This window comes from Cervus elaphus, chromosome 30 (genome assembly GCF_910594005.1).
Source record: "Cervus elaphus chromosome 30, mCerEla1.1, whole genome shotgun sequence".
NCBI lineage: Eukaryota > Metazoa > Chordata > Mammalia > Artiodactyla > Cervidae > Cervus > Cervus elaphus.
Window position 1 is genome coordinate 35653460 of NC_057844.1, and position 23613 is coordinate 35677072.

General features: G+C 38.9%; 1 protein-coding gene across 3 annotated transcripts in view; it reads left to right on the forward strand.

Moving 5' to 3' along the window:
- The window catches only part of ZDHHC20 (zinc finger DHHC-type palmitoyltransferase 20), a 57814-nt gene that overhangs the window by 28546 nt on the left and 5655 nt on the right, over window positions 1–23613 (forward strand). For 2 of the 3 annotated variants that reach the window (XM_043891597.1, XM_043891596.1), the window contains exons 4-11: window positions 2728–2848; window positions 7597–7666; window positions 8722–8754; window positions 9355–9475; window positions 17305–17437; window positions 17812–17938; window positions 21536–21625; window positions 23006–23121. In XM_043891597.1, the coding sequence (XP_043747532.1) occupies window positions 2728–2848; window positions 7597–7666; window positions 8722–8754; window positions 9355–9475; window positions 17305–17437; window positions 17812–17938; window positions 21536–21625; window positions 23006–23121 (811 nt within the window). Of the gene's footprint in view, window positions 1–2727; window positions 2849–7596; window positions 7667–8721; window positions 8755–9354; window positions 9476–17304; window positions 17438–17811; window positions 17939–21535; window positions 21626–22609; window positions 22655–23005; window positions 23122–23613 lie in introns of those variants that run through there. The other variant, XM_043891598.1, reaches the window with a different exon arrangement.

Genomic DNA, 23613 nt, shown 5'->3' on the forward strand with positions numbered 1-23613 from the left:
GCACTGGGGCCGCGGCCCTGGACCTCAGAGCCATCCTCTGTAACGTCAGGGTGACAGTCGTACACACCTCATTGGATTGTTGTATGGGTTAAATAGATTGATCACACACACACATGAATGGTAGTACTTACAGCATATTATTACTGCTATATGGAAAGTGCTTAGAAGAATGCCAAGCACATAGTAAGTGCCATCTAACTGCTACTTTTTTTGGCTGTTGTGTTTACGATATTGCACCCAGTTAGCATTCAGCCCAGCACCTAAGCCTTTCCATCCACTCCCACATTGTTGCCAGGGATCTGTTTGCTTCCTGATTATAGTCCCTCAGGAGCTGAAGTCTCACTTTATCTCCACTACTTCTTCCTGGAAGTCTGTGTTCAAGTAACATGTTGCCCTCAATATACCATTTCGCCTCTCTGTTTTCCATATGCTGCTGCTTTTGCCAAGATTTTCTTTCCTGCTTTACCTTCCTGGACGATTCCTGTTTATCTTTCTAAACCCAATTTAGGTACCTCTTCTTCCAAGAAACATTCATGGACAGCCCCCACCCCTCCTGAGGGAGCTTTGATCACACCTGGTAAAGAATTGATAATTTGTCATTTGTAATTCTTAACGTTCGTAACTGGACTATAGGAATCTATTGTTGAAGGCAAAGGCTATATTTTTATTCATCTTTGAATCCCTGGTACCCGGGACAGTACCAAACATACACTTAAATTGAAACATCTGAACACTGTTTAAGATAATGACATTTCATAATTTGAATTCTGTTCAGTAGTATTTAATGAAAAACAGTAATAATTTCAAAGTTCTAAATTCATTTTAAGTTTTATCTTGTTCCATTACTCATCTAAAATCCTGGTATCTGTTGATATTTTCATTTGATTTAAACTTTTCATAATTCTTAACCATAGTTCGTAAGGAAAAGTAATGATTTTGAGGCCTGCCTAGAAACAGTTAGGCCAGGGAAGTCTGTTCAGATTTTACAGAGAAACTGCAAAATTTGATGAGAGCATCTTTTTTCCAAGTATGTGTTTGACGTTATACCATATGATCCTCCCTGGAGGACGGAACAGCAACCCACTCCAGTATTTTGGCCTGGAGAATTCCATGGACTGTATAGTCCATGGGGTTGCAAAGAGTCGGACACGACTGAGCAACTTTCACTTCACCTCATAATGATCTTTGTTCTCTATTTTGAGTGTTTCAGAAATGTATCTTGTCAGGGAAGAACTTTCTAGCAAGTTAGCTTTCTTAAAGGAGAGTGGGCCATCTTACAGAGTAGGGAAGTGTTCTGTACCTGAAAGTGTTCGGGAGGGGATGGATCTCAGAAGTGCCTGGGCATTTACATAGGTGACCTCCAGAGCCAGCTTTAAGATGGTGTGTATTTTTTCTATCCAGTTCATACGTCCAAGTTCTTTCTTGTCCTTCCTAATTGGGGGATTGCTTGTGCCATTGTGGCTTGGTGGTGGAAGCCAGGTTAGGTGATCTAAAAGGACTCTTCTGTTGCCTCAGCCACTGTGTTTTAGTCTAGGTTAGAGGAACAAGTCTGTAAAAGGCAAAAACATCTTTTCACATTAGCGGCATAGAGAGAAACATCCTAGAGCAGAACTAACTCAAGGGACTTGTGTTTTTCTATCAGCTCTGCCAATAATTATGCAGTCTTAGAAAATTGCCCTGAGATGCGTGGGATCACAGGTTCCTTATCCCAAGGGCTCCTAATCTGTGCTGTGCTGTCCTGTTTTTAACAGAAGAGGCAGTGCCGTTACTGATGACGAGTCATTGAGGGTGGGCAGGTTTTGATACTTGAGTTAGCAGGTAGACCAAGTACTCAAACTTTAAAAGATGAAGCTCCAGTTAGGACTCCTTAGGCCTTTTCAAGCAAAACTCTGTAAGTAAATAATAGTTGAGGAACAATATTGTATGAAACATGATCAAGAGCATGTCTTAGGCCAGTTTTTGTTTTTTAAAAGAAATCTATGAAATAGAAACCAAGAGAAATTTAATAAAAGCTCCTGGTTACGTGAAATAGAGTTGTGAAACTGAGGTCCTTGAGATACAGGGATGACATGAAAAGAAGCAATGAAACACGTCCTTTGTAGGGAAATGGTACCCACCACGTGGGAATTAAAACTTGAGAAATGGAAGCTGGAAGCAGCCCTACAAAAGAACTGCTCCTTGAGAAAAGGAGACTGTGCTTGCCTTGACAGTCCTTAATAGTTTTGGAGAAAGTTCCCTGATTGGTTAGCGTTTTAAAAACAAAAACAAAGCAGTAAAAGTTGTCCTCAGGAGAAACTTGGCCAGAAAAGAGCAGGACCCCTGCCTGTGATTTGCCCCCAAGCAAGTGAGTCTTTGAACATCTTCCCAAAGATTCATAATCTCTTGACACTTTCAAACAGCAAATCTTTTACTAGCACAAAATGTATATTAAGCCCTCTTTGATGGGGAAAGTTAATTTTTTCTGTAAAAAACAAAAGATGCAAAAATATTTAGTTCATGTTCTTTGCCATCATTAGCATGGAGGACATATATTTTCAGTCTGTCAAAGGCATGTAGTTTTGTTAAAAGGTGCTTGATTTAACTTCCTAAACAAATTTGAAGAAAAATTTTGCCTTTATAGAAGGAAATATTTGTCTTTTTCTGTTCTGGATAAAGCTTGTTTTTCTGAGCATGATAGTTAATAATCATGGGATTGAAAAGAATTGATAGTTATTTCTCCTTCTATAGTTCTGTTTATCCAATTCTGTGAAGGAACGTTATGAAAAGGAATTCAGCCAAGAAAGACAACAAGAAATTTTGAGAAGAGCAGCAAGAGACTTACCTATCTACACCACATCGGCTTCAAAGAGTAAGAAAAACAAATCTTATAGTTCCCTCTCCAAAGAATTTTGAAAATGTGGTCATTTTTGCCAAAATATCTTTGCATGATTTGACTACTAAGTGGGTATTGTGGTTGTCACAAATGGCATCTGCAGAAACAAGACTTTTCTATGTTCTGTATCTTATACAGTATTTCAGATACAGGTGTGTACCTTTATATGAAAACAGGTATTTATCTTAGGTAAATCTATCTCAGGTATTTGAGATAGATTTACCTGAGATACAGGTATTTCAGATACAAAGTCTAGTTTCATACAGACTTTTTATGTGGTTCACTTTAATGTCGATCTCTCTTATTCTGCATTTTTTTTCTAGCTCATCCTTCATGGCTAAAAATTTCATTTACAATTTTTAGTAAACTGTCATTTGGAAATCCTGGTTTGAATTTGAACATTTGTATCATCCCTGAGTAATATTTAAAAAATCAAGAATGTGCTAACCTAGAATGGGGAGAAATAAAAGCCACAGACGGGAAGAAACTGGTTAAGGTTGTAAAGCTACCCCTCAGAGGGCCGGACTTGGAAGGCCACTGTCTGCTTAGAAGCTGTGGGTGCTTCTGTTCTTTGGGCTCCACCGACACTCGGGCCTGTGAGGGCGACGGGTCTGTGAGTCGCCCAGCTGGTTATTTAATTGTAGGAAGTTGTTTAAAATTATGTATTATATACCTCATTAATTCATTCAAATACCAGATAATGTTGACAGCTGACAGTTAGTCCGATCTAAGTCCTTTACACATACGAGCTCATCTGAGCTTCACACCAGCCCTGTGGGGAGACGCTATCGTGTCCACTTTACAGATGAGGAAACAGAGGTGAGGTAACTTAGTAAAGGTCACACAGACAGTGTGGGGAAAGATGTCCTGCCTCTGAAACCCACTCTGCTGCTCAACTCCAAGGGGAAATAAAAAGAGGTTTTTCCTTTGTGTAGTTCTGTACATATGCTGACTTAAGAAAATTTAAAATCCGTGCTAGATTTTAGGAGGGGATGTTTGACCAACATTTAAGTTTTCATGCGTTTAATACAGGCACCCTTTGAAGAATACTGTGGGTTCAGTTCCAGACACTGCAGTAAGGCGAGTCTTGCGGTAACGCGGGACACATGAACTGTTTGGTTGCTCAGTGAGTGTGAGTTATGCTTCCACTGTAAGGCAGCCTATCAAGTGTGCAATCACACGATGTCAGAAAAACACGAACATACCTTAATTTAAAAATACCTTATTGCTAGAAATGCTAACCATCATCTGAGCCTTGAGCAAATCACAGTAGTAATATCAAAGGTCATTGGTCACAGGTCACCATAACAAATATAATAATCATGAAGTTTGAAATACCATGAGAATTACCAAAATGTGACACAGATACAAAGCGAGCACATGCTGCTGGGAAAACAGCACCAGTTGACTTGCTCCGTTCAGGGTCCCCAAAGACTGTCAGTTTGTGAAGAAACGCAGGGTCTGTGACGCACAATGAAACCAGGTGTGCCTGGACTGTCCTTTTGCACAACCAGTATGTTACTGTGTAGAATGAAACCATGGATTTCAGATCAAACCCCAGCTTTTTAGTTCTTAGTGCCATGAGAATCACTTAGACTTTCTAAGCCTGGTTTCCTCATTTTAAAATGAGAATGCTAGCATCTAAATCTCCGGAGGTGTTGGTAAATGAGACAAGCACTGAGTGTAGATCTTGGTGTATAGTAATACACTTTCAGTACATAAAAGCTAATTTAAAATAATCCTTCTTATGTTTAACTATAAAATGTCTAGTTCACGGCAGCTGTTAGTAGTTGTAGTTCCATAGATTAGACTTTTTTTGTGTGTGTGTACATGCTGGGAGGCATGTAGGATCTTAGTTCTGTGACCAGAGATCAAACCCGTGTCCCCTGCCATCCTGAAATAAAAGCTGAGAGTCCTAACCTCTGGACTGCCAGGAAATTCCTAGATGTTTTTAACCCCAAGACCAAGATTCTAGAAGATTTACGAAGCTCTGAGATTATATACAAAGTTATAGGTACTTCTTGAAGTAGCCTGTTCATGGCAAGATCTGATTTTCAGAGCAGTAACTCCAAAGAGTTGAAAGCCACTGACGTAAAATCTTTACCCTTAAATCTTTATTATTCTTCATTCATTATAATGACTTTCTACTAATCTGAAAAATACCCTTCATCTGTTGACTATTACACCAGAATTATACTGGGCACTTTATGGTGATCATTTACCCCTCAGAGCCACCCTGAGACAGCACCACACTTGTCCCCATGTTAGAGATGAAGGGTGACACAGGTGAGGTCCCTTAAGTCCCTGAGTGGCAAGGTCTGGGATTCACGCCTTATCTTCTGACTGCAGGCAGTCTGCCCTTGAGCACTGTTTTATACTCCATTTCTACTGCCTAGAATCCCAAACGTTGGGTTTTTTCTTTTTATGGAAATAATACCATACATCCTTTAAAAAACAAAATATAGAACCACACATTGTATGAAGTGGACCTTTCCTAGACCAGAGATAGTGAACGTGATGGCTCTGCCTTCACAGCGGGGGTGGCGACTTTCGCTGAATTCCTTCCTGTGCTTTTTAAACCATGTGCCTAACAGAAGCAGAACCATGTGGACGTCTTCAAAAATGAGTCTTCCTAAGCTCCCCCGTCCACAGTCTGGATATGGCCAGTGTTTCTTTCCGGCTCGTCCTGCACCATTACCTGGGTCAGCTGTACTAAAACTCTCCTTCCCCACTTTTTATTTTTATATCTTTTTGTCTGCCTCGAATCATTGTTTTCTCCTAACTCTGTCAGTACTTTAAAATTTTAACTTGCTGTCTACCTCTTCAGCCATTTCTGTTCACTTGAACAAAAAGTGATTTTTACAGTCTTCTCCAAACTTCTCAGCTTCCTACCTTATTGATCCCAGCTCGCTGTCTGGTGGTTGTCTCTGTTGTCCTCACGACCTGACTCAGTCCTGAAGTTCTGGCCCCTGGAGCTCCGCCCTTCGTCCTAACACAGTGAGCACCTTGCCCCAGGCACTCAGTAGGCATTTGTGGGGCGAAGCTGTTCCTGGGTGTTCTCTGTAATGGCTGTTTATATATACACTTGAAAAATCTCCCTTTTCTTCTCTTCACTAATTTTCCCATCCTGGAGCTTCACTTCATGTTTTATCAGAAATAATATTATCATAACAATAATAATTGCTTTACTGAGAATTTGATAAGTTCCAGAAGATTTTTTTTTTTTAATTTGCACAATAGTCTGCTACACTTGATATTATTTGCATTTAACAAAAGCAGAAATTGAGTCTTTTAGCAAGTAAGTTACTGTCAAGGTCACAAGGGAGTAAGTGGGAGAGAACCAGTGTGAATCATGGTGGTTGAGTCTGGCCGCCTCTGGACTTGGGGCTGCCCTGCCCATGCTCAGCTGTCCGCAGGCCTCTCCCTCTGGTGTCTGCATTCTTGTCTTTTTATGAGACTTACATAGAGATCGGTGACCTTTGTCTTTCCTTCTCCCTCGGTTTGCTCCTAAAAATCTTGCTTAAAAATTTCCAGCCTCTTTCTTCCTTCTGCTTGCAGGTATACTTCAGAGTACATCTCCTCTTAAAAACAGCAATAAAGGTTAGGTTCTGATGTATTCCAACTACAACTCTGTTTTCTCTTCTCCATGATTGCAGGTCTCTTTGTAACTTGTCTGCACCCCGGCCTCTTTTCTTTTCCAGCAGGTTCCAGGCAACTGGCTTTCATTCTTCCTAACCATACTTGGTGGCTTTTTGTCAGTCTAACTGCTTAAAAAATTTTTCTTCTTTGTACTTTTCTGTTCTAGTTGTTTTTGCATTCTTGAATGTTTATTCTTCCTCCTGCACTTTTTAACCCTGCCTCACAAGGTGCTTTTGTCCCGTTCTTTTCCTACAGTTCCTTCAGCTGTTTTCAGCCATGCGATTTTGACACCACAATATTGTGATGTTTAGTTTACTGTGTCTCAAATAATTTGTTTTCTGAAGAGTTTTCAGAGCTGAGTTAAACCTTTTTTTTCATGTAAGTCAGCAGACTCAAGGCTGTGGTCACCCTAGCACTCACTTGTAAGGTGGCAGGGGATGGCAGCTGCACTTGGGGTCACACATCTACCACGTCTACGAGTGAGGGTTTCAGAAGGGCACTGCCCAGCCCTCCCCCAGGGCCCCTAGAGACCACTGTCAGGGCTTCGCATTCACCTTGGCATGTGTGCCCACTCGAGCTCCATTCTCGTACTTCCAGCTTCCAAAGGACAGTGGTTCCTGAGTGACCTGTTGTCCAAATTCAAGCCAGACAAAACCTAACACCTTGGGGGCAGGAGGGAAGTCTGTCGTGTTCAACTGTATATTCTCAGCATGAAGCAGTGTTTGTCTCAGAGTAGAGACTCTGAATGCTTGTTGAAGAGCGAGAAAAACAACCGAACCCTCCTCCCGTACCCACCCCCTCACCCCCTCATTTCTGTCACGGCAACATCGTTCTTCTGGCAAAACACCATGGAAACTGCAGTTTTTCTGATTGCTGTATTTACATCAGTTTTTCTGTCTACTCAGTCATCTGAGACCCTGCAAAAATTTTCTCAAGAAGTCTGTTTAGTTATTGGTATTATTTTTAAATTATCAGTTGTCAGTTTCCCAGAGTTGTTTATAAAAAGTGAAAGCAGATTTTATAGTCGTATTAACTCAATTCTAAAACATATCCTTCAACAACTTCCTTTTAATTCTTAAATGTAGCCGTCAGATATTGTGAAAGGTGTCAGCTGATTAAGCCTGACCGAGCGCATCACTGCTCAGCATGTGACGTGTAAGTACTCCTTGTTGGCGGTCATTCACCCGGGACCGGAGCTGGTGTGTGGGGAGGCCGGGGGAGAAACTCGCCAGGACGCTGCCTCGGCTCCCGGCACTGCTGTGTGTGCAGAGCTGACAGGAGCCCATGCCCGAGCCAGAACACTCGCTGAAGTCCCCGCAGGTAGCAGTCCTGCACCACTTAGATCTTTGAGTATGTGTGCTTCTGCTTATATTTAAATGTAATATTGATGAGCAAGTAAGTAATACCCCCATGAGAAAGATAAACTTTATTTCCTGAATTAAAAAGACCATGACAGTTTTCTTGCTTTTATTATTAATGTTGGTATTAAAGCCTAACAAACCACAGAAATATTACTTTCAATTACCACCTGTGAAGTTATTCCCCCTAAAATGTGGAAGATTTTATCTCTTATGCTCTTGTGAGAAGGTGGTGTGTTGAAAGAAAGACTCTTAGTGTAGGAATCCCAGTGAGTCCTTGAACTTCAGTGAGGCGGGCCATTTAATCTTACTTATTGTCTAACTTTGTGCAAATATACATTGCATATACTGATGGAGGGACAAATGTGGGGATTTTTTTTTTTCTGAGTATAAAATACAGTGGTTTTTATACATGGGATAGAATTGTAATATATCTGTAGGAAGACGGACTACCTACAAGCCCATTTATTGAAGACTTTTTTTCCCCAAAGTTGTGTTATTATGACTTGCATATGTTTAAAGTAACTTTCCCTTTTGTCTTCCTCAGCTGACTCTGTAAACTACATCTAGCTACTGTTCCAAGTGCTATATGCATCTTACCTGTGTATTATTACAGTGTTGCTTGATGTGGTTCAAGGCAGCCAGCCATGTTCAGCTCAATTCTCAGTATGAAAAATCACTGCCTCTTACCTATGTGAAATAACAGAAATTGTCTCTAACCTCGTTCTACTGGGTTGGTTTTCCTAAGATGTATTGTGAAAGGGAAAATTTTAAGTCCAAAAAAACCAAAAATCAAATTAGAATTAGTGGAATTTTTCTACATGGATTTTCTTCTGCTCATTTGTTTCTTAGGTGTATTCTTAAGATGGACCATCACTGTCCTTGGTATGTATAAAACACAAAGGAGATGACATGAGGTGGGGAAGTGGGAAGGAGGGTATTTATTTAGAGTGATTGATCTCAGTGTTCCTAAATTTTGAAGATCAATTTAATTACTCATAGATATCAAGATTGATGTAGTTTTATGTTTCTGTTTACATGTTTTTCTTTAAAAATATATTCTGGTGTTATTAACCCAAAAAATTGTATACTAAGAATTAACATTGAAATTCCAAATTCTTACAGAATTAATTTAAAACTCACATCCACAATTAAGACACTACCCCTTTCTTCTCAAATGAACCATTTATAGTTATAATGATTTTACATTTTTTGATATGTCCTATTTGTTTTCATCATGATTTTTTAAAAAAAAATTAAATTTACCACCTTGGCCATTTTTAAGTGTACAAGTTCAGCAGTGTTAAGCCTGTTCACATTGTTTTGCAACCAGTGTCCAGAACTGTTTCATCTTGCAAAACTGATACTCTGTCCCCATTAAATAGCTCCCTGCTCCCCTCCCGAAAGTCCCTGGCAGACACCATTCTAGTTTTGTTTCTCTAAGTTTGTCTTCTTTTTACAATGTGATTTTCTTTATTCTTCTAGGGTGAATAACTGTGTGGGATTTTCTAATTACAAATTCTTCCTGCTCTTTTTATTCTACTCTCTGTTATATTGCCTTTTCGTGGCTACAACAGTTTTACAGTACTTTATAAAATTTTGGACGGTAAGTCTTTTTTCTATCTTAAAACCTATATTTAAGATTTTTTAAGATGGTATTTCATAAATAATTCCTTCATTCTGTATTATAAGTAGATGTACTTAATTGTACCAGTTAGAATTTATAATGGCTCAGAAGACAAATGGGGTTTAAATTTCCCTTCCTATATACATGTTTATTTGTGAATAAATGAGTATTACACAGGACATAGTGAGTTTCTTTTAGTAACTCAGACTGTTTTCAACCATACTGTTAACAATGGGCTATCAATTTTAGGGAAGTGGTTCCTTTCATTTGAGTTGATGAGACTTACTGAAGTTTTTACAGTAATAAAATTGAAACTCCCAGCCTCAGATAATCATTAATCTGTTTCCTGTCTCTGTAGATATTAATCATTTTCCTATTGTGAGTGGCAAATGTTTTCCCATTTTGATTGATGTCTTATAACTCCATTTTGTTTTTACTAAATCAGTTTTATATTTTTAAAGTAGTACTTTTTAATTATGATTTTTGGCTTTATTCTAGTCACTGTAAATTTATACAAATATTCATCCAACTTTTCCTTTAGCATTTTTTTCCCCTCCATTTAAGTCTTTGATTTTGAAGGTGGGGGTTATTGTGGTTAAAAGGTGCTTTTGTATTTACTCTTCTTAAAAACCCTAGGAAGGTATTTTAAAATGTAGGTTTTATTTTTATTCAGGTGTGGTGAAACTGACAGATCAGGAGGTGATAACCTCTGAAAAGATAGCTTGTTACTCACAGTTCCAAGGGAGGGTTCCCACCACACTACACAGGCCCACACGGGGAAGCACCAGAGTTGCTCAGGAAGTGGAAGGCACGAGGGCCAGAGCCTTCACTAGTGTCCATGGGAGAGGCACAGTGAGGCAGGGTAAGTGCACATAGGGTCAGCTAGTTTGAGTAACCTCAGTGGTCTCTGGGGCTCCAAGGCAGTCCCTTGTTTGGTGTGAGTAGGGCAGGGTAGTATTGCCCACTGAACTGTGAGAGTCAAGTAACCAGAGGTGTTTTGGACTGTGGGCTCTGGACCGATTAGTTTGTATATAGTTTGAGAAGTACATTCCTTGCTGTCTCTTTAAGAAATAGATAGCCCTGAGAGAGGCACTCTCTCCCCAGTCAGCTGGGATCCAGATGCTCGGATCCCAGGCTGCAGAGAAGAAGAAAATATAGTTAATGCAGAAGGAGCTCTTATTATTCCAGCTTTCAGAGTTGTAAACTGAGGTTGGAAAAGTTAGGTAAATAAAGTGAAGGTTGAACCAGATGAATGACGTCCAAATTACAGAATGTCACATTTCTTTATCAGAAACCTCAGCAGTGTTTGCATGTAATGATTTGTTAATGAAAAGTAAATATTGTCAAACTTTTTAAGATTCATGATGAGTAAGGAAAGACTAATAACTTAAGTCTGCTTTTCTCTTCATTCTTCAACAGTTACTATGTGCCAGGCACATATGTTCTAGGCACTTTGGATATATCAATGTACAAAGCAGACAAAGAATTCTGTCTTTGTAGAACTTACTTTTGAGAAGGACTAAACAAACAGTAACCATAGTAAATAAGCAAATTGTATTGTATATTGGAAACTAAATGCTGTGGGAAAAAAGTGGATCAGGGTAAAGGACTTAGCAAGTGTGTGGGGCAGGTGGGTATAGTGGGCAAGTTATAGTACTAAAAAGATTTATCACGGTAGACCTCAGTAAGAAGATTAGATTTGAGTGAGACTTGAAGGAAGTTAGTGGATATCCTAGAGAAGATTATCTGTGCACCCAACAAATGAGCACCTAAATATATAAAGTAAATATTAACAGAAGTAAAGGGAGAAATGAAAGAGCAAGACAGTAGGCAGAAATAAAGGGTGAAAGTAAAGGGAGAAATAGCAAGATCACAGTAAGGGCCTTTGATCAGTGGATGGATCATCTAGACAAAATGAAATAAAGAAGTATTGGACTTAAATGGCACTTTAGTCCAGAGGTGCTTAATGGACAGAGCACTCCATCCACAAGCAGCAGAATACATGTTCTTCTCAAGTGCACATGGGACATCCTCTGTGATAGGTCATGTGTTAGGTCACAAAACATGTCTTGTCATTTTAGGAATATTGAAATGATAGCAAGCATCTTTTCTAACCACAATGGTATGAAACTGGAAATCAATTTTAAGAAAAATAAACTGGAAAATTCACGGATATATTTAGATTAAACAACATGCAGCTGAACAACCATTTGGTCAAAGAAGGAATCAAAAACTGTTGAGACAAATGAAAATGGAAATACAACATAAAAAAAGTTCTGGGATGCAGCAGAAGCAGTTCTAAGAGGGAACTTTATAGAGATAAACCTATGTTAAAGAAGTAAGAAAGGATCTCAAATAACCTAACTTTACACCTCAAAGAACTAGAAAAAGAACAAAGCTTCAAGTTCATAGAAGGGAGAAAATAACAAAGACCAGAGTGAAAATAAGTGAAATAGAAACTAAAAAGGTAACTAAAACTACGAGCTGGGTTTCTTAAAGAATAGAGAGACCTTCAGCTGGTCTCACCAAGAAGAAAAAGAAAGAGGGAACTCGAAAGAGGAGACATTACAGCTGATAAATACAAAGGGTCAAAGGGACTTCTATGAACAATTATATGCCAAATAATTGGACACCCAGAAGAAATGGATAAATTCCTAGAAACATACAACCTACCAAGACCAATAATGAAGGAAGAGAAAATCGAACAGACTGATTAATAGTGAAGAAATTGAGTAATCAAAAACCTCCAAAAGTCCAGGACCTGTGGCTTCACAGGTGAACAGCCTACACTGATCTAACTCACACTCTTTGCAAAAGTAGACAAGAGAACACCTCCAGGCTCATTTTATAAGGTCAATATTATCCTAATACCAAAACCAGACGAGGTCACCACAAGAAAATTGCAGGCCAAAATCCCCATTGAACATAGATTTTTTAAAATTCTCAATAAAATATTAACAAGCCTGATTCAACAATACATTAAAAGGACCACATGCACCCTGATCAAGTAAGATTTATTCCAGGGATGCAAGGATGGTTCAGCATCTGCAGAGCAGTATGTGTGACACACCACATTAACAAAATGAAGGATAAAAATTATAGGATCATCTCAATAGATGCATAAAAAGCATTTGATAAAATTCAACATCCACTTACGGTAAAAACTGTCAACAAAGTGAGTGTAGCGGGGACATACCTCAGTTTAATGGCCATATATTGACAAGCCTACAGCTGACATCGTACTCAGTGGTGAAAAGCTGAAAGCTTTCTTCTCATATCAGGAACTAAACCAGGATACCTAGTCTTGCCACTTTTATTCAACATAGTACGGAAGGTCTTAGCCAGAGCAGTTAGGCAAGAAAAAGAAATAAAATGCATCCAAATATGAAAGGAAGAAGTAAAGCTGTCTCTGTGTGCAGAGGACATATTATGTTAGAAAATCCTAAAGATGCTACCAAAAAAAAAACCTGTTAGCTAATAAGCAAGTTCATTGAAGTCGTATGATACAAAACCAATGTACAAAAATCAGTTGCATCTCTGTACACTAATAACAAATTTTTAGAAAGAGAAATTAAGGAAACAGTCCCATTTACAATTGCATCAGGAAGAATAAAATACCTTGGAATAACTTTAACTGGAAAGATGAAAGATCTGTACACTGGAAAGTATTAGTCATTGATGACAGCAACTGAAGAAGACCCAAATAAATGGAAAAACAATCTCTGCTCATGGATTGGAAAAATTAATATTGTTTAAAATATCAATACCATATATAAATACTACCCAAAGTAATCTGCAGATTCATTGCAATCCCCATCAAAATTCCAGTAACATTTTTCCAGAAGTAGGACAACCCTAAAATTTGTATGGAACCACAAAAAGCTGCAAATGACAAAAACAGTCTTGAAAAAGAAGAACAAAGGTAGAGGTATTTTGCTTCCTATATTACACATCTATAGTAATCAAAGCAGTATGTTATTGGCATAAGAACAGACGCATAGATCAATGGAACAGAATAAGAGAGCCCTGAAATCAACCCAAGCATCGATTAATTTATGACAGGGAGCCAAGAATATACAATGGGAAAAAGTCTGTTCAGTAAATCGTGTTGGAACACCTGTACAGCCACATGTGGAATAATGAAGCTAAGCATTAATCCTCCATCATGGACAAAAATCAGCTCCTAAAGACTTGAACGTGAAAGCTGAAATCATAAACCTAGAAGACACGGGAGCAAGCTCCTTGACATCAGCCTTGGCAGTGAGTTGTTTGGATTTGACACCAAACATAAAAGCCACAAAAGGAAAACTCAACAAGTGAGACCACATCAAACTGAAAGCTTCTGTACAGAAAAGGCAACTATCAACAAAATAAAAAGCCTACTGGATGGAAGAAAATATTTGCAAATTATGTATCTGATAAGGGGTAATATCCAAAATATATAAAGAACTCACAACTTAATAGCAAGAATGAGACAAAACAACCAGATTTAAAATGATCAGAGGGTCTGAATAGACCTTTCTCCAGTGAATACATACAGATAGCTGACAGATGCAAGAAAAGATGCTCAGGGTTACTAATCATCAGGGAGGTGCAAGTCAAAACCACAGCAGTGGTATTTCCCTGTAGGTTGCAATAGCTAAGACTCCACACTCCCAATGCAAGGGCCCTGGGTTTGATCCCTGGTCAGGAAACTTGTTCCCACATTCTGGGTGGAGTTCACGTGCCACAACTAAAGATCCTGCATCCCACAGCTAAGACCTGGCACAGCCAAATAAATAAGTGAAAGTATTTTTTTAAAACAAGATATCACCTTATACCTGTTAGAATGACTGTTATCAAAAAGACAAGAAATAACAAGTTTTGGCAAAGTTGGGGAGAAAAGAGAACCATTGTGTGTTGGTGGGAATGTAAATTAGTGCAGCTATTATGAAAAATGGTATGAGGAGTCCTCAGAAAATTAAAATTAGAACTGTCGTATCACATGATCCAGAAACTCTGCTTCTGGGAATATATCCAGAGGAAACGAAAACACTGACAAAGATACCTGCACCCCTGTGTCACAGGTTATTTACAACAGCCAAGACATGAGAACACTTAAGTTTACGTTGGTGGATGAAGAACTTGTGGTATAAATATGCTGTGAAGAATTGCACTTTTAGTCCAGTAGCTAAGAATCCGCCTGCCAATGCTGGGGATGGGTTCAATCCGTGACTCACGCTCCATGCCATCGAGCAGCTAAGCCCGTGCACCACAACTTCTGAGCCCATGTGCTGCAGCTATTGAATCTCACACATCTAGAGCCTATGCTCCCCAGCCAGAGAAGCCACCACAAATGAGAAACCTGTGTACTGCAGTGAAGAGTAGCCCCCACTCACTGCAACTAGGAAAAGCCCGTGCACAGCAGCAAGGAGCTAGCACAACCAAGAAGAAACAAAATTTTTAAAATGTGCAATGGAATATTCTTCTACCATAAAACAAGAAGGAAGTCATGCCATTTATGACAACTCAGATGGACCTCGAGGGCATTATATTAATGGAATCAAGTCAGAGAAAAATACCATATTATCTAACTTATATGTGGAATTAAAAAAAGAAGAAGAAGAAGCCTCATAGACAAAAAGAACATTTTGGTGGTTGTCAGAAGTATGGGATAGAGGATGGGTAAAGTGGGTGAAGGTGGTCAAAATAAGTCTGGAGATGTAATGTCCAACATGGTGACTATAATCAGTAAGTATATTTGAAAGTCTTTAAGAGTTAGACTTCAAAAGGTCTCATTCAGAAGAAAACAAATTCTGTGACTGTGTGGTGTTGGATGTCAGCTAGACTTACTGTCGTGATCATTTTGCAGTTACAGACGTGTGTGAAATCGTTATGTTGAGCTCCTGACACTAATGGAATGTCATGTTAGGCCTCAGTAAGAAGGTAATAGTTGACAAAGATAGGACGGAACTTAGTGGATATCTGAGAGAAGAAGGTCTCAGAGGAAGCATGTAAACTTTAGAGAGTCAAAGCCCAAGAGGAGGAGCCAGTGCCAGGAGGCTCGTGAGGCTGAGCCAGGGGGAGGCTGGTGCAGCCCACGAGGAGTCCCCAGGGGAGAGGGCCTTCAGGGGTGTTTCCAGGGTCAGAGTGGGGAGCAGAGAGGGGTGAGGCCATCTGACTTCCTCAGGGCTCCTCAGGTTGCTGTGCAGGAAGTAGACCAGATGGTAAGTGAGGGCACCTCTCCCAAGGCTGCTGCCCACCAGTGAGGCGGGACAGAAGCGACCAGGTCTGATTTTTAGAAAGCGCTCATCAGAAGTTTGCTAAAAAGCTATGTGCTAAGCAACATTAATTTTATTCTTTCCTGGATACAAATCTGTTTTAAAAACTTTGTGAAGGGGTGTGTAAAGTGTACCCTAAATGTGCTTGGAGAGCGGAATGTCCTTGTCTTTTGTGGTTTTTTGAGAAAATGTCATCAGTGACGTTTAAAGAGCTACAACTTAGTGACCCTTCAAGACGTGAAAGGTTTACAACAATAGCAGGATAATTTTGTATAAAAAGTGGTTTCTTAATACGCTGTCTCTATTTGTACAAGCTTTGCCGCAGGAAATCTACAGAGAGTTGTCCAAAGGTAAAATACATTATTGCCATGACATTCTTGCCATCTTTTTTTGTGACATTTATAGTGAATATGTATAATACTCATTTGCTTTGCAAGATGGGAAGGTAGAAGAATCACTTGTATTTAAAAGGAGTTGTGTTTCCTCTAGAAGACAAGAGGAAAAGATAGGTGTCAGAAATACCTAACGCTAAAAACGTGCCACTTAGCCTGGCTTCCCTGGTGGCTCAGATGGTAAAGAATCTGCCTGCAGTGCAAGAGATGTGTGTTCGATCGCTGGATTAGGAAGATCTCCTGGAGAAAGGAGTGGCGACCCACTTCAATTTTCTTGCCTAGAGAATTCCATGGACAGAGGAGGCTGACAGGCTACAGTCCATGAGCTCGCAGAGTCAGACATGACTAAGCAGCTAACACTTTCACTTCACTAGCCTATGAACAGTGTTTAAGTCAAACAGGAGCAGCTCGTGTTCTCTGAGGCTGTGGTTGGCCTGTACTGCGAGAGGGACTACCCGAGGCTGCTGCTTCTCCCCTTGCTAGATCCTCACTTCTAGGTGAATATGTGCTTCCGTTGAGATGAATATGACCATTAGGATAGGTAACAGAGATGCTGTTTTCATTCACTAATACCTTGTGGCAAATTTATATACTAGAACTGGGAATTACCAGGAAAGGCTCTGTAGGAATGCACAAGGACTCTAAAGGTAGGCATGGAAGCAGCTCCAGGGCTAGCCTGTTCCCAGTATGTTTGTTCCAAGAACAGAGACTAGGGAAGTCCAACAAGAGCTTTATCACAGCTAGCTTCTGGTTAGCAGCATACACAACTACCACAAGCAAATATTTTAGCTTAGATGGAGAAAACCCTCATGTATGCTAGATTTGGGGGCAAGCTTAAATATATGTATAAACTGTAAAAGAAAAATGTTGAGTAAAATGTTCATCTTTTTATTACTGAAAGTGTTGCTAAAATTTAAGAGCAGTTTTTAAAGTGACTCTTCCTGACATGTAAGCAAGCCCCTTTGGTAATACCAGCTGTCTGCTTTGGGACATGTTGCTTTTGGATGTATTATCTAATTTATTTTATTACTTCTCATACCTGGCTTTTTTTTTTTTTTTTTGGTGAATTCAATAGTCATTAAAAAGAACCAAATAATAAGAGTATATTTTAGAGGTTGACTATTCTCTAAGTAATTCTTCTCTTCTCTTTTCTCAGAATGAACTCACAGATACACGTGCAAAATTCCACGTACTTTTTCTTTTCTTTGTGTCTACGATGTTCTTCATCAGCGTATTGTCACTTCTCAGTTACCACTGCTGGCTAGTTGGAAAAAACAGAACCACCATAGGTAAGTAGGTTACGTAAGTTATAATTATTTAGGAATCCCAAAACTTTAGAACTGTGCCATAAGACACACAGTAGGAAATTCATACATAATGAATGAGTGAAGTTGCAAGAGATAGAATATCTTAAATATATATATATGTAAGATATATTGAACATACTTTAGTAGATTTTATAAAGGTGATGAAATATTCATAGGTTATATGTTTTCCCAGAAAAGTTTTAGAAACTCATTTTTAAGTGTTACAATATGGTATTTATTTTAAATTATATTTACAGTTTTTGATATCAGATATAAAGCAAAAAAAATTGGTACTTTTCTTCCCTCTTATAATTTTCAAATAGGTTAACTCTTCTTTTTTAAATATATCTAAACAGAATCATTCCGTGCACCCACGTTTTCATATGGAGCTGATGGAAATGGTTTCTCACTTGGATGCAATAAAAACTGGAGACAAGTCTTTGGTGATGAAAAGAAATATTGGCTGCTTCCAATATTTTCAAGGTAGCTTCTAAAATGCATGTCTCAGATATTATGGAATCTGTGACAGTCTCTCTCTGGTTACATGTCTTAGGATTCAGAGAATCCAGTATATTATGACATTATGAGCCTTGAGAATGAAAACTCAGAATATCTTGATTACATAAGTATTTTGTTTTTCATATTTTTTTATGGACAAAGGAGAGTTTGGGCATGTATTTGAGTGAGAATTAGGGGGGAAAAGATGATTCATAGAAAATAATAATCACTCCATATCCTTCAAAATGAAAATAAGTTTTTAAAGTAAAGAATCATAAGAATGTATTAGCCATATCTTCAGAGATTTTTCCAGTACAGGTTATATAATCCGTTGTATCTTAAAGAAGACCCAACACATAGTGCAGTTTTTACCTCAAATTTAAATGAGAATATATGCTCAAAGTGATTCTTAATTTCCTTTTCTCCCAAATTTTCAGCCATCCTAGGCCATCCATACACAAAAGTCATTATAAAAAAGGAAAAAGTATTTCAAATTCAAGTACCATATTTATAAGTGCTGTGGGTTCCTTTTTCTTTTTTCCCTTAATTAACTGTATTGCTTATTATTTGTTTGGAAATGACATATTTGCCTTCTTTTTCTTTTTTGCCAAACCATGTGGGATCTTAATTCCCTGACCAGGGACTGAACCTGGGCCCTGGCTGTGGAAGTACAGAGTCCCAACCAATAGACTTCCAGGGAATTCCCAATTGCCTTCATATTTGAAAGGCATTTTTGCTTGGTATAGAATTGTAGGCGTTGCTTGCAGTTTTTCTGAAGAGACGTTTGTGGACATTAACTTTTTTCTATTTGTGTAATATGACTTTTTTCTCTGCCCACTTTTAAGATTTTGTTTACCTCTAGTTTGATACAATTTGTTTATCACTAGTTTCATGCAAATGATGTTATTTTCTTCATGATTCTTGTGCTTAGGATTGTTGAGCTTCTTGGATCTGTAACTTAAACTTTCATCACATTTGGAAAAATACCTTTAACCACTACTTCTTTAAGTATTTCTCCTGCCACCCCCTTCCCACAGCTGCATGTCTGCGGCCCGCGGGGTCTCTACCTTGGCTCACTGGTGGGCAGCTCACTTCTCCTTCCGTCTTCCTGTTTCACCTTGAAGCACACCAGCGTCTTCTGTGTGCTTTATCGGTTGTCTCTCATATTCAGGTTTGGCCACTCTTGACTGATTGGAACCCAGACTCATTTTTTAAGGTTATTTTCTCCTAAACAGAAATTTCAGTGTTGGCAATTGGTTTTATTGGCTCGTGTGTTTTTTTGTTTTTTTTTTTTCTCTTCTTTAAAGATATCGCTCCCTTATCCTCTGGCTTGTGTTGTTTGTGTCAGTAAATCAGCCTCCCTGTTATTAATACCTTTATTCCACTGTTTGTACAGCCACACCTCAGTGATAGTGCGGGTGTGGTTCCCAACCCCCACAGTAAAGCGAATATCACAATAGAGTGAGTCATACGAATTTTTTGGTTTCCCAGTGCATCTGAAAGCAATATTTATACTAACCATAGACTGTTAAGTGTTTGATAACATTAGATCTTTTTTAAAAAAGGACAATGTACATACTTTGATTTAAAAATATTTTATTGCTAAACACTGCTAATCGTTATCTAAGCCTTCAGCAAGTCGTGATCTTTTTGCTAATGGAGGGTTTGAAATAGTCCAAGGATTACCAAAATGTGACACAGAGATGCAAAATGAGCAAATGCTGTTGGAAAAAATGGCACTGGAAGACTTGCTCAGTGCAGGGTTGCCTCAAGCCTTTAATTTATAAAAATCACAGTATCTGCCAAGAGCAGAATGAAGCACAATAAAATGAGGTGTGCCTGTAAATTACTCTCTGTCTCTCCCCTTCTCTGGCTCCTTTAAGACTGTGACTGTATCACTGGTTACAAGTGGTTTGTTTATCCCTATGTTTATCCTCTTTGGAGTTCATTAGACTTCTTGGATCTATGAAATTTTAGTTTCCATCAAGTCTGAGTAATTTTGATATAATTTTCAATTGTTTTTGCTGCCTGCTTCCCTCTTCCGGTGCCCTCCCCCCACTAGCTTTTCAGGTTCTTCTTAAAACATTCCTTGAGACCCACTGGTTGTTGCTGTTGTCCCTCTCTTCCCTCTTCCATCTTTCTTTGCTTCAAGTTGGATAGTTTCTACTGTCACATGTCTGTGAGTTCACTGATCTTCTGTAGTGTCTACTGTTAAGCTCATCCAGTGAGGTTTTTTATTTCAGATTTTAGATATATATATATATTTCAGCTTCAGAAGTTCGATCTGGTTCATTCTTCATATCTTACATTTCTCTTCATTTAAGTCTATATTTCTGGTTTTCATGGTCATTTCTAAACCTTTTCTGTTTACTTTTTTTTTTTTAATGCTAGTAATTTTTGATTGGATAGTGGACATTTCAGATTCTGAGTATTTAAAATTTGTCTCCCTTTAAAGAATGTTGGATTTTGTTTTGGCAGACTGTCAAGTTATTTGAGTTTCAGCTGAGTCCTCGTGAGGCTTGTTTTAACCTCTGCTAGGTTGGTGTAGAGTAGCGTTTTCTCTCAGGCAAGTTAATCCTACAACAAAGGTGAGAGCCCACTGGGCCCCCCACCAGATCCCCGTGTTCAGTGCCGTCTCTCTGCTCTGGCGGGTCCAGCAGAGCTGGATGCATACAGCTGATAGGCTGGCCGTGCGCTGCAGCTCCACTCTGCAGTTGCTCTTTTCCCAGATTCACGCGCATGGCTGAGAATTCATCTCAAGGCTCAAGTAGAGCGCTGTGCAGATTGATGGAGCCCTTTCTCTGCACATCTTCCTCTTGCTCAGCTCTGTCCCCTCAGTTCAGCAAGACCACCTTGCCCTGCTCACCAGCACAGCCCCTCCCTACCCACACCCGCTGGTGCTCAGGCTCTGGCAGAAACTGTGACTCCTTGGCTGGCTTCACTTCTCTTAGACACCGCAGTTCTGTGCGGCCTCTTAGGAAAACAGTTGTCTGTCAACTGTTTGACAGCAGGTCACATCTTCCCATTAATCCATCTTGGCTGGAAGTGGAACTCCCTGCTGGACATAGTTTTGATGTTTTAAGAATGTGGAAGTGAGGCATAGCTGTACTTTTTTAGATTTTCTTTTCTTTTATTCAGTGATATGTCCCTGGCATTTAAAATAGTACTTAAACCATCCAGTAAATATTTATTTAATGAATGTTGTTGAATGAATAAATATATGAAATTTACATCTTGAATTTCAGTTTGAGCATCTGTGATATCTTAAGTGATGGTGACAGGCAAGTCAGTTATCCAGATGTTTGAGTCTATGTGTTTAAAGTATCATAACTTTAGTAGTCATCATTATTTTAATAGTCATAGAAAATATTGTTTTTAACTGCATGTAAATTATAAAAGAAAGACTTACTTCCTCAGTGAAGTTTAATAACCCTCTGAATTAGAAATCTTAGAAATAATTCTCTGAAATGACAAGTTATAGTAATCTCTTTATACCATGCTTCTGAAAAATAGATGTTAAATTTGACCACTTTGATTTAACTTGACATGATTAAATTATCACTGGTATTTTTCATTATGCAGCCAGGGTGACGGCTGCAGTTTTCCAACTCGCCTTGTGGGGACGGATCCAGAGCAAGCTTCTGTCTCAAACCAAAGTGAAAGTGCCAGAAGGTGTGCTTCTTGTTGTTAAGTTTTTCAGAATTCATTACAAAGCAATCTATGTGTGTGTGTGTGTTACACTTAGATAAATCCAGTAGGAATGTGACAAGCCGGCAGAGACAGGAAAGATAAATTCTGTTCAGGTTTTTAACTGAGGGTCAGTGTATGCATACAGCTGATATGCTTGGTAACCATTCAAACTGGAACACTTTGAGAGTAAGAAAATGAATGCCTGCTGTTAGTAGTTGGGCCAAGACAGGCTTGTGTCACTGGAAGTGTCTGGGCAGAGAAGGAAGCATGGCTTCCCTTCCTGTGCTGCGTCTTCCTGGAAACACAGACTCTTCTGAGATTTGATTATGTTGGTTTCTATCAATTATTTTCAAAGAAGTTAGTCATTGTACTATTCTCCATTTTATTTTGATAAACAGATTTTAACTGCACTGTGAAAATAATATGAATGAGGATTCAAAAATACAAATACAAAGATTTTTCTTATTCATCTTAGAGGATATTTTCTCAGAGTTTGTATGGCAAGCACACTGATTCATAAATTCAGAGAAATAGTTCATTTTAGATGAAATTTTAAAGAAGATAAAGGTACCTCTGTCAAAGTGAAACACTTGAAACGTATTTACTCCAGAAATAAACTGTGGAGGAGAAGGGGTCACAGATTACATTTGTTAGAACATGGCCTTAGAACCTAGAACCTAAGGCCTTGGGACCTCACAGCTCTAACATTTACTGTGGGCCTGAACAAGTTACTTAGTCTGAGCCTCGACTGCCAGCTCTTTGAAAGAAGGATTCCTCCTATTTCCAGGGTTGTTGTGAAGCTGGCGATTATGAAAGCACCCAGCGCAGTGTCTGGCCCATAGTGTGTACCCCAAAATATTAGTTCCCTTTTCCTCCTTCTTGTGTTCCTCCACTCCCTCCCTCCCTGGATCTCATAGCTAGAAAAATGAGTCTGCACTGAATCACTGAATCATTTTTCCCCCTTAGATCTATACTGCAGAGGTAGAAAGCAGAAAACTTGGGAAATGACAGGTAATTTTTTGTCCTAGCCACAGACCTAGATCCTCACCTGTTCTGTGCTACCTTACAGCTCTTGATTAACATTAACACGTTAAACACATTTCAGATTGGCCTCTGAAGCTATTTTTCTTTTGCCTAATTGTTTTCATTGGCAGTGCTGAGTACAGATTCTTGGGTCTAGGGAGCCATTTAATCAGGGGTTGGGGGCATATTTTTCTTTTGAAGATGGAGTTTTTTCAGAGTGCTGAGATCTCATGCGTTGCCCTTACGTATTTAGGAAAAGGAATACTAATTTGCTGCTTATTAATTAAGTACCCTTAGCGAGCCTTAAACTCTTTACTGAATGATTTGCTCTTCTTTCAGTATTGGCTCAAATCAGCCCTTTCCTATCAAACCGCTTAGTGAATCAAAAAACCGCCTGCTGGACAGTGACTCTCAGTGGCTGGAGAGTGGATCTGAAGAAGGTGTTGGCGGATCAGGTAATGCTTGTCATCTGAAAACATTGCTTCATCTGCTTAAAATGAAAACCACCAGACTTAATAAATGTGGAAAAAGCAAAATACACTATGTGATATTTTAAAATACTAAAATATTTGAAACTTTTTAATAAAGTGTCTTCTTTGTGGGTTGTTAGTGTTGACTTGGAGCTTTCACGGAGGTGAAGGTTCAGTGAGGAAGTGTAGTGGTTCAGTGAGGAAGTGTAGTGTTTTCTTTCTGTTCACAGTTTTTTGTTTTTCCTTGTTGTTATCCAGCCATGTATTTCATCACCTCAGATGTAGAAAGTTGTTTAGGCACAATATTCTGGATAATGTTTAAACAACGTGTTATTCTTTAGGGTCATAGCTTTCGCTTATTTGAAAATAATTTAAGTCTTTATTAAACTCATTATGATTGCTTCTGTTTTGATTTGGTTTTTTGGCCACAAGGCATGTGGGATTTTAGCCCCCTGACCAGAGATCTAACCCGCACCC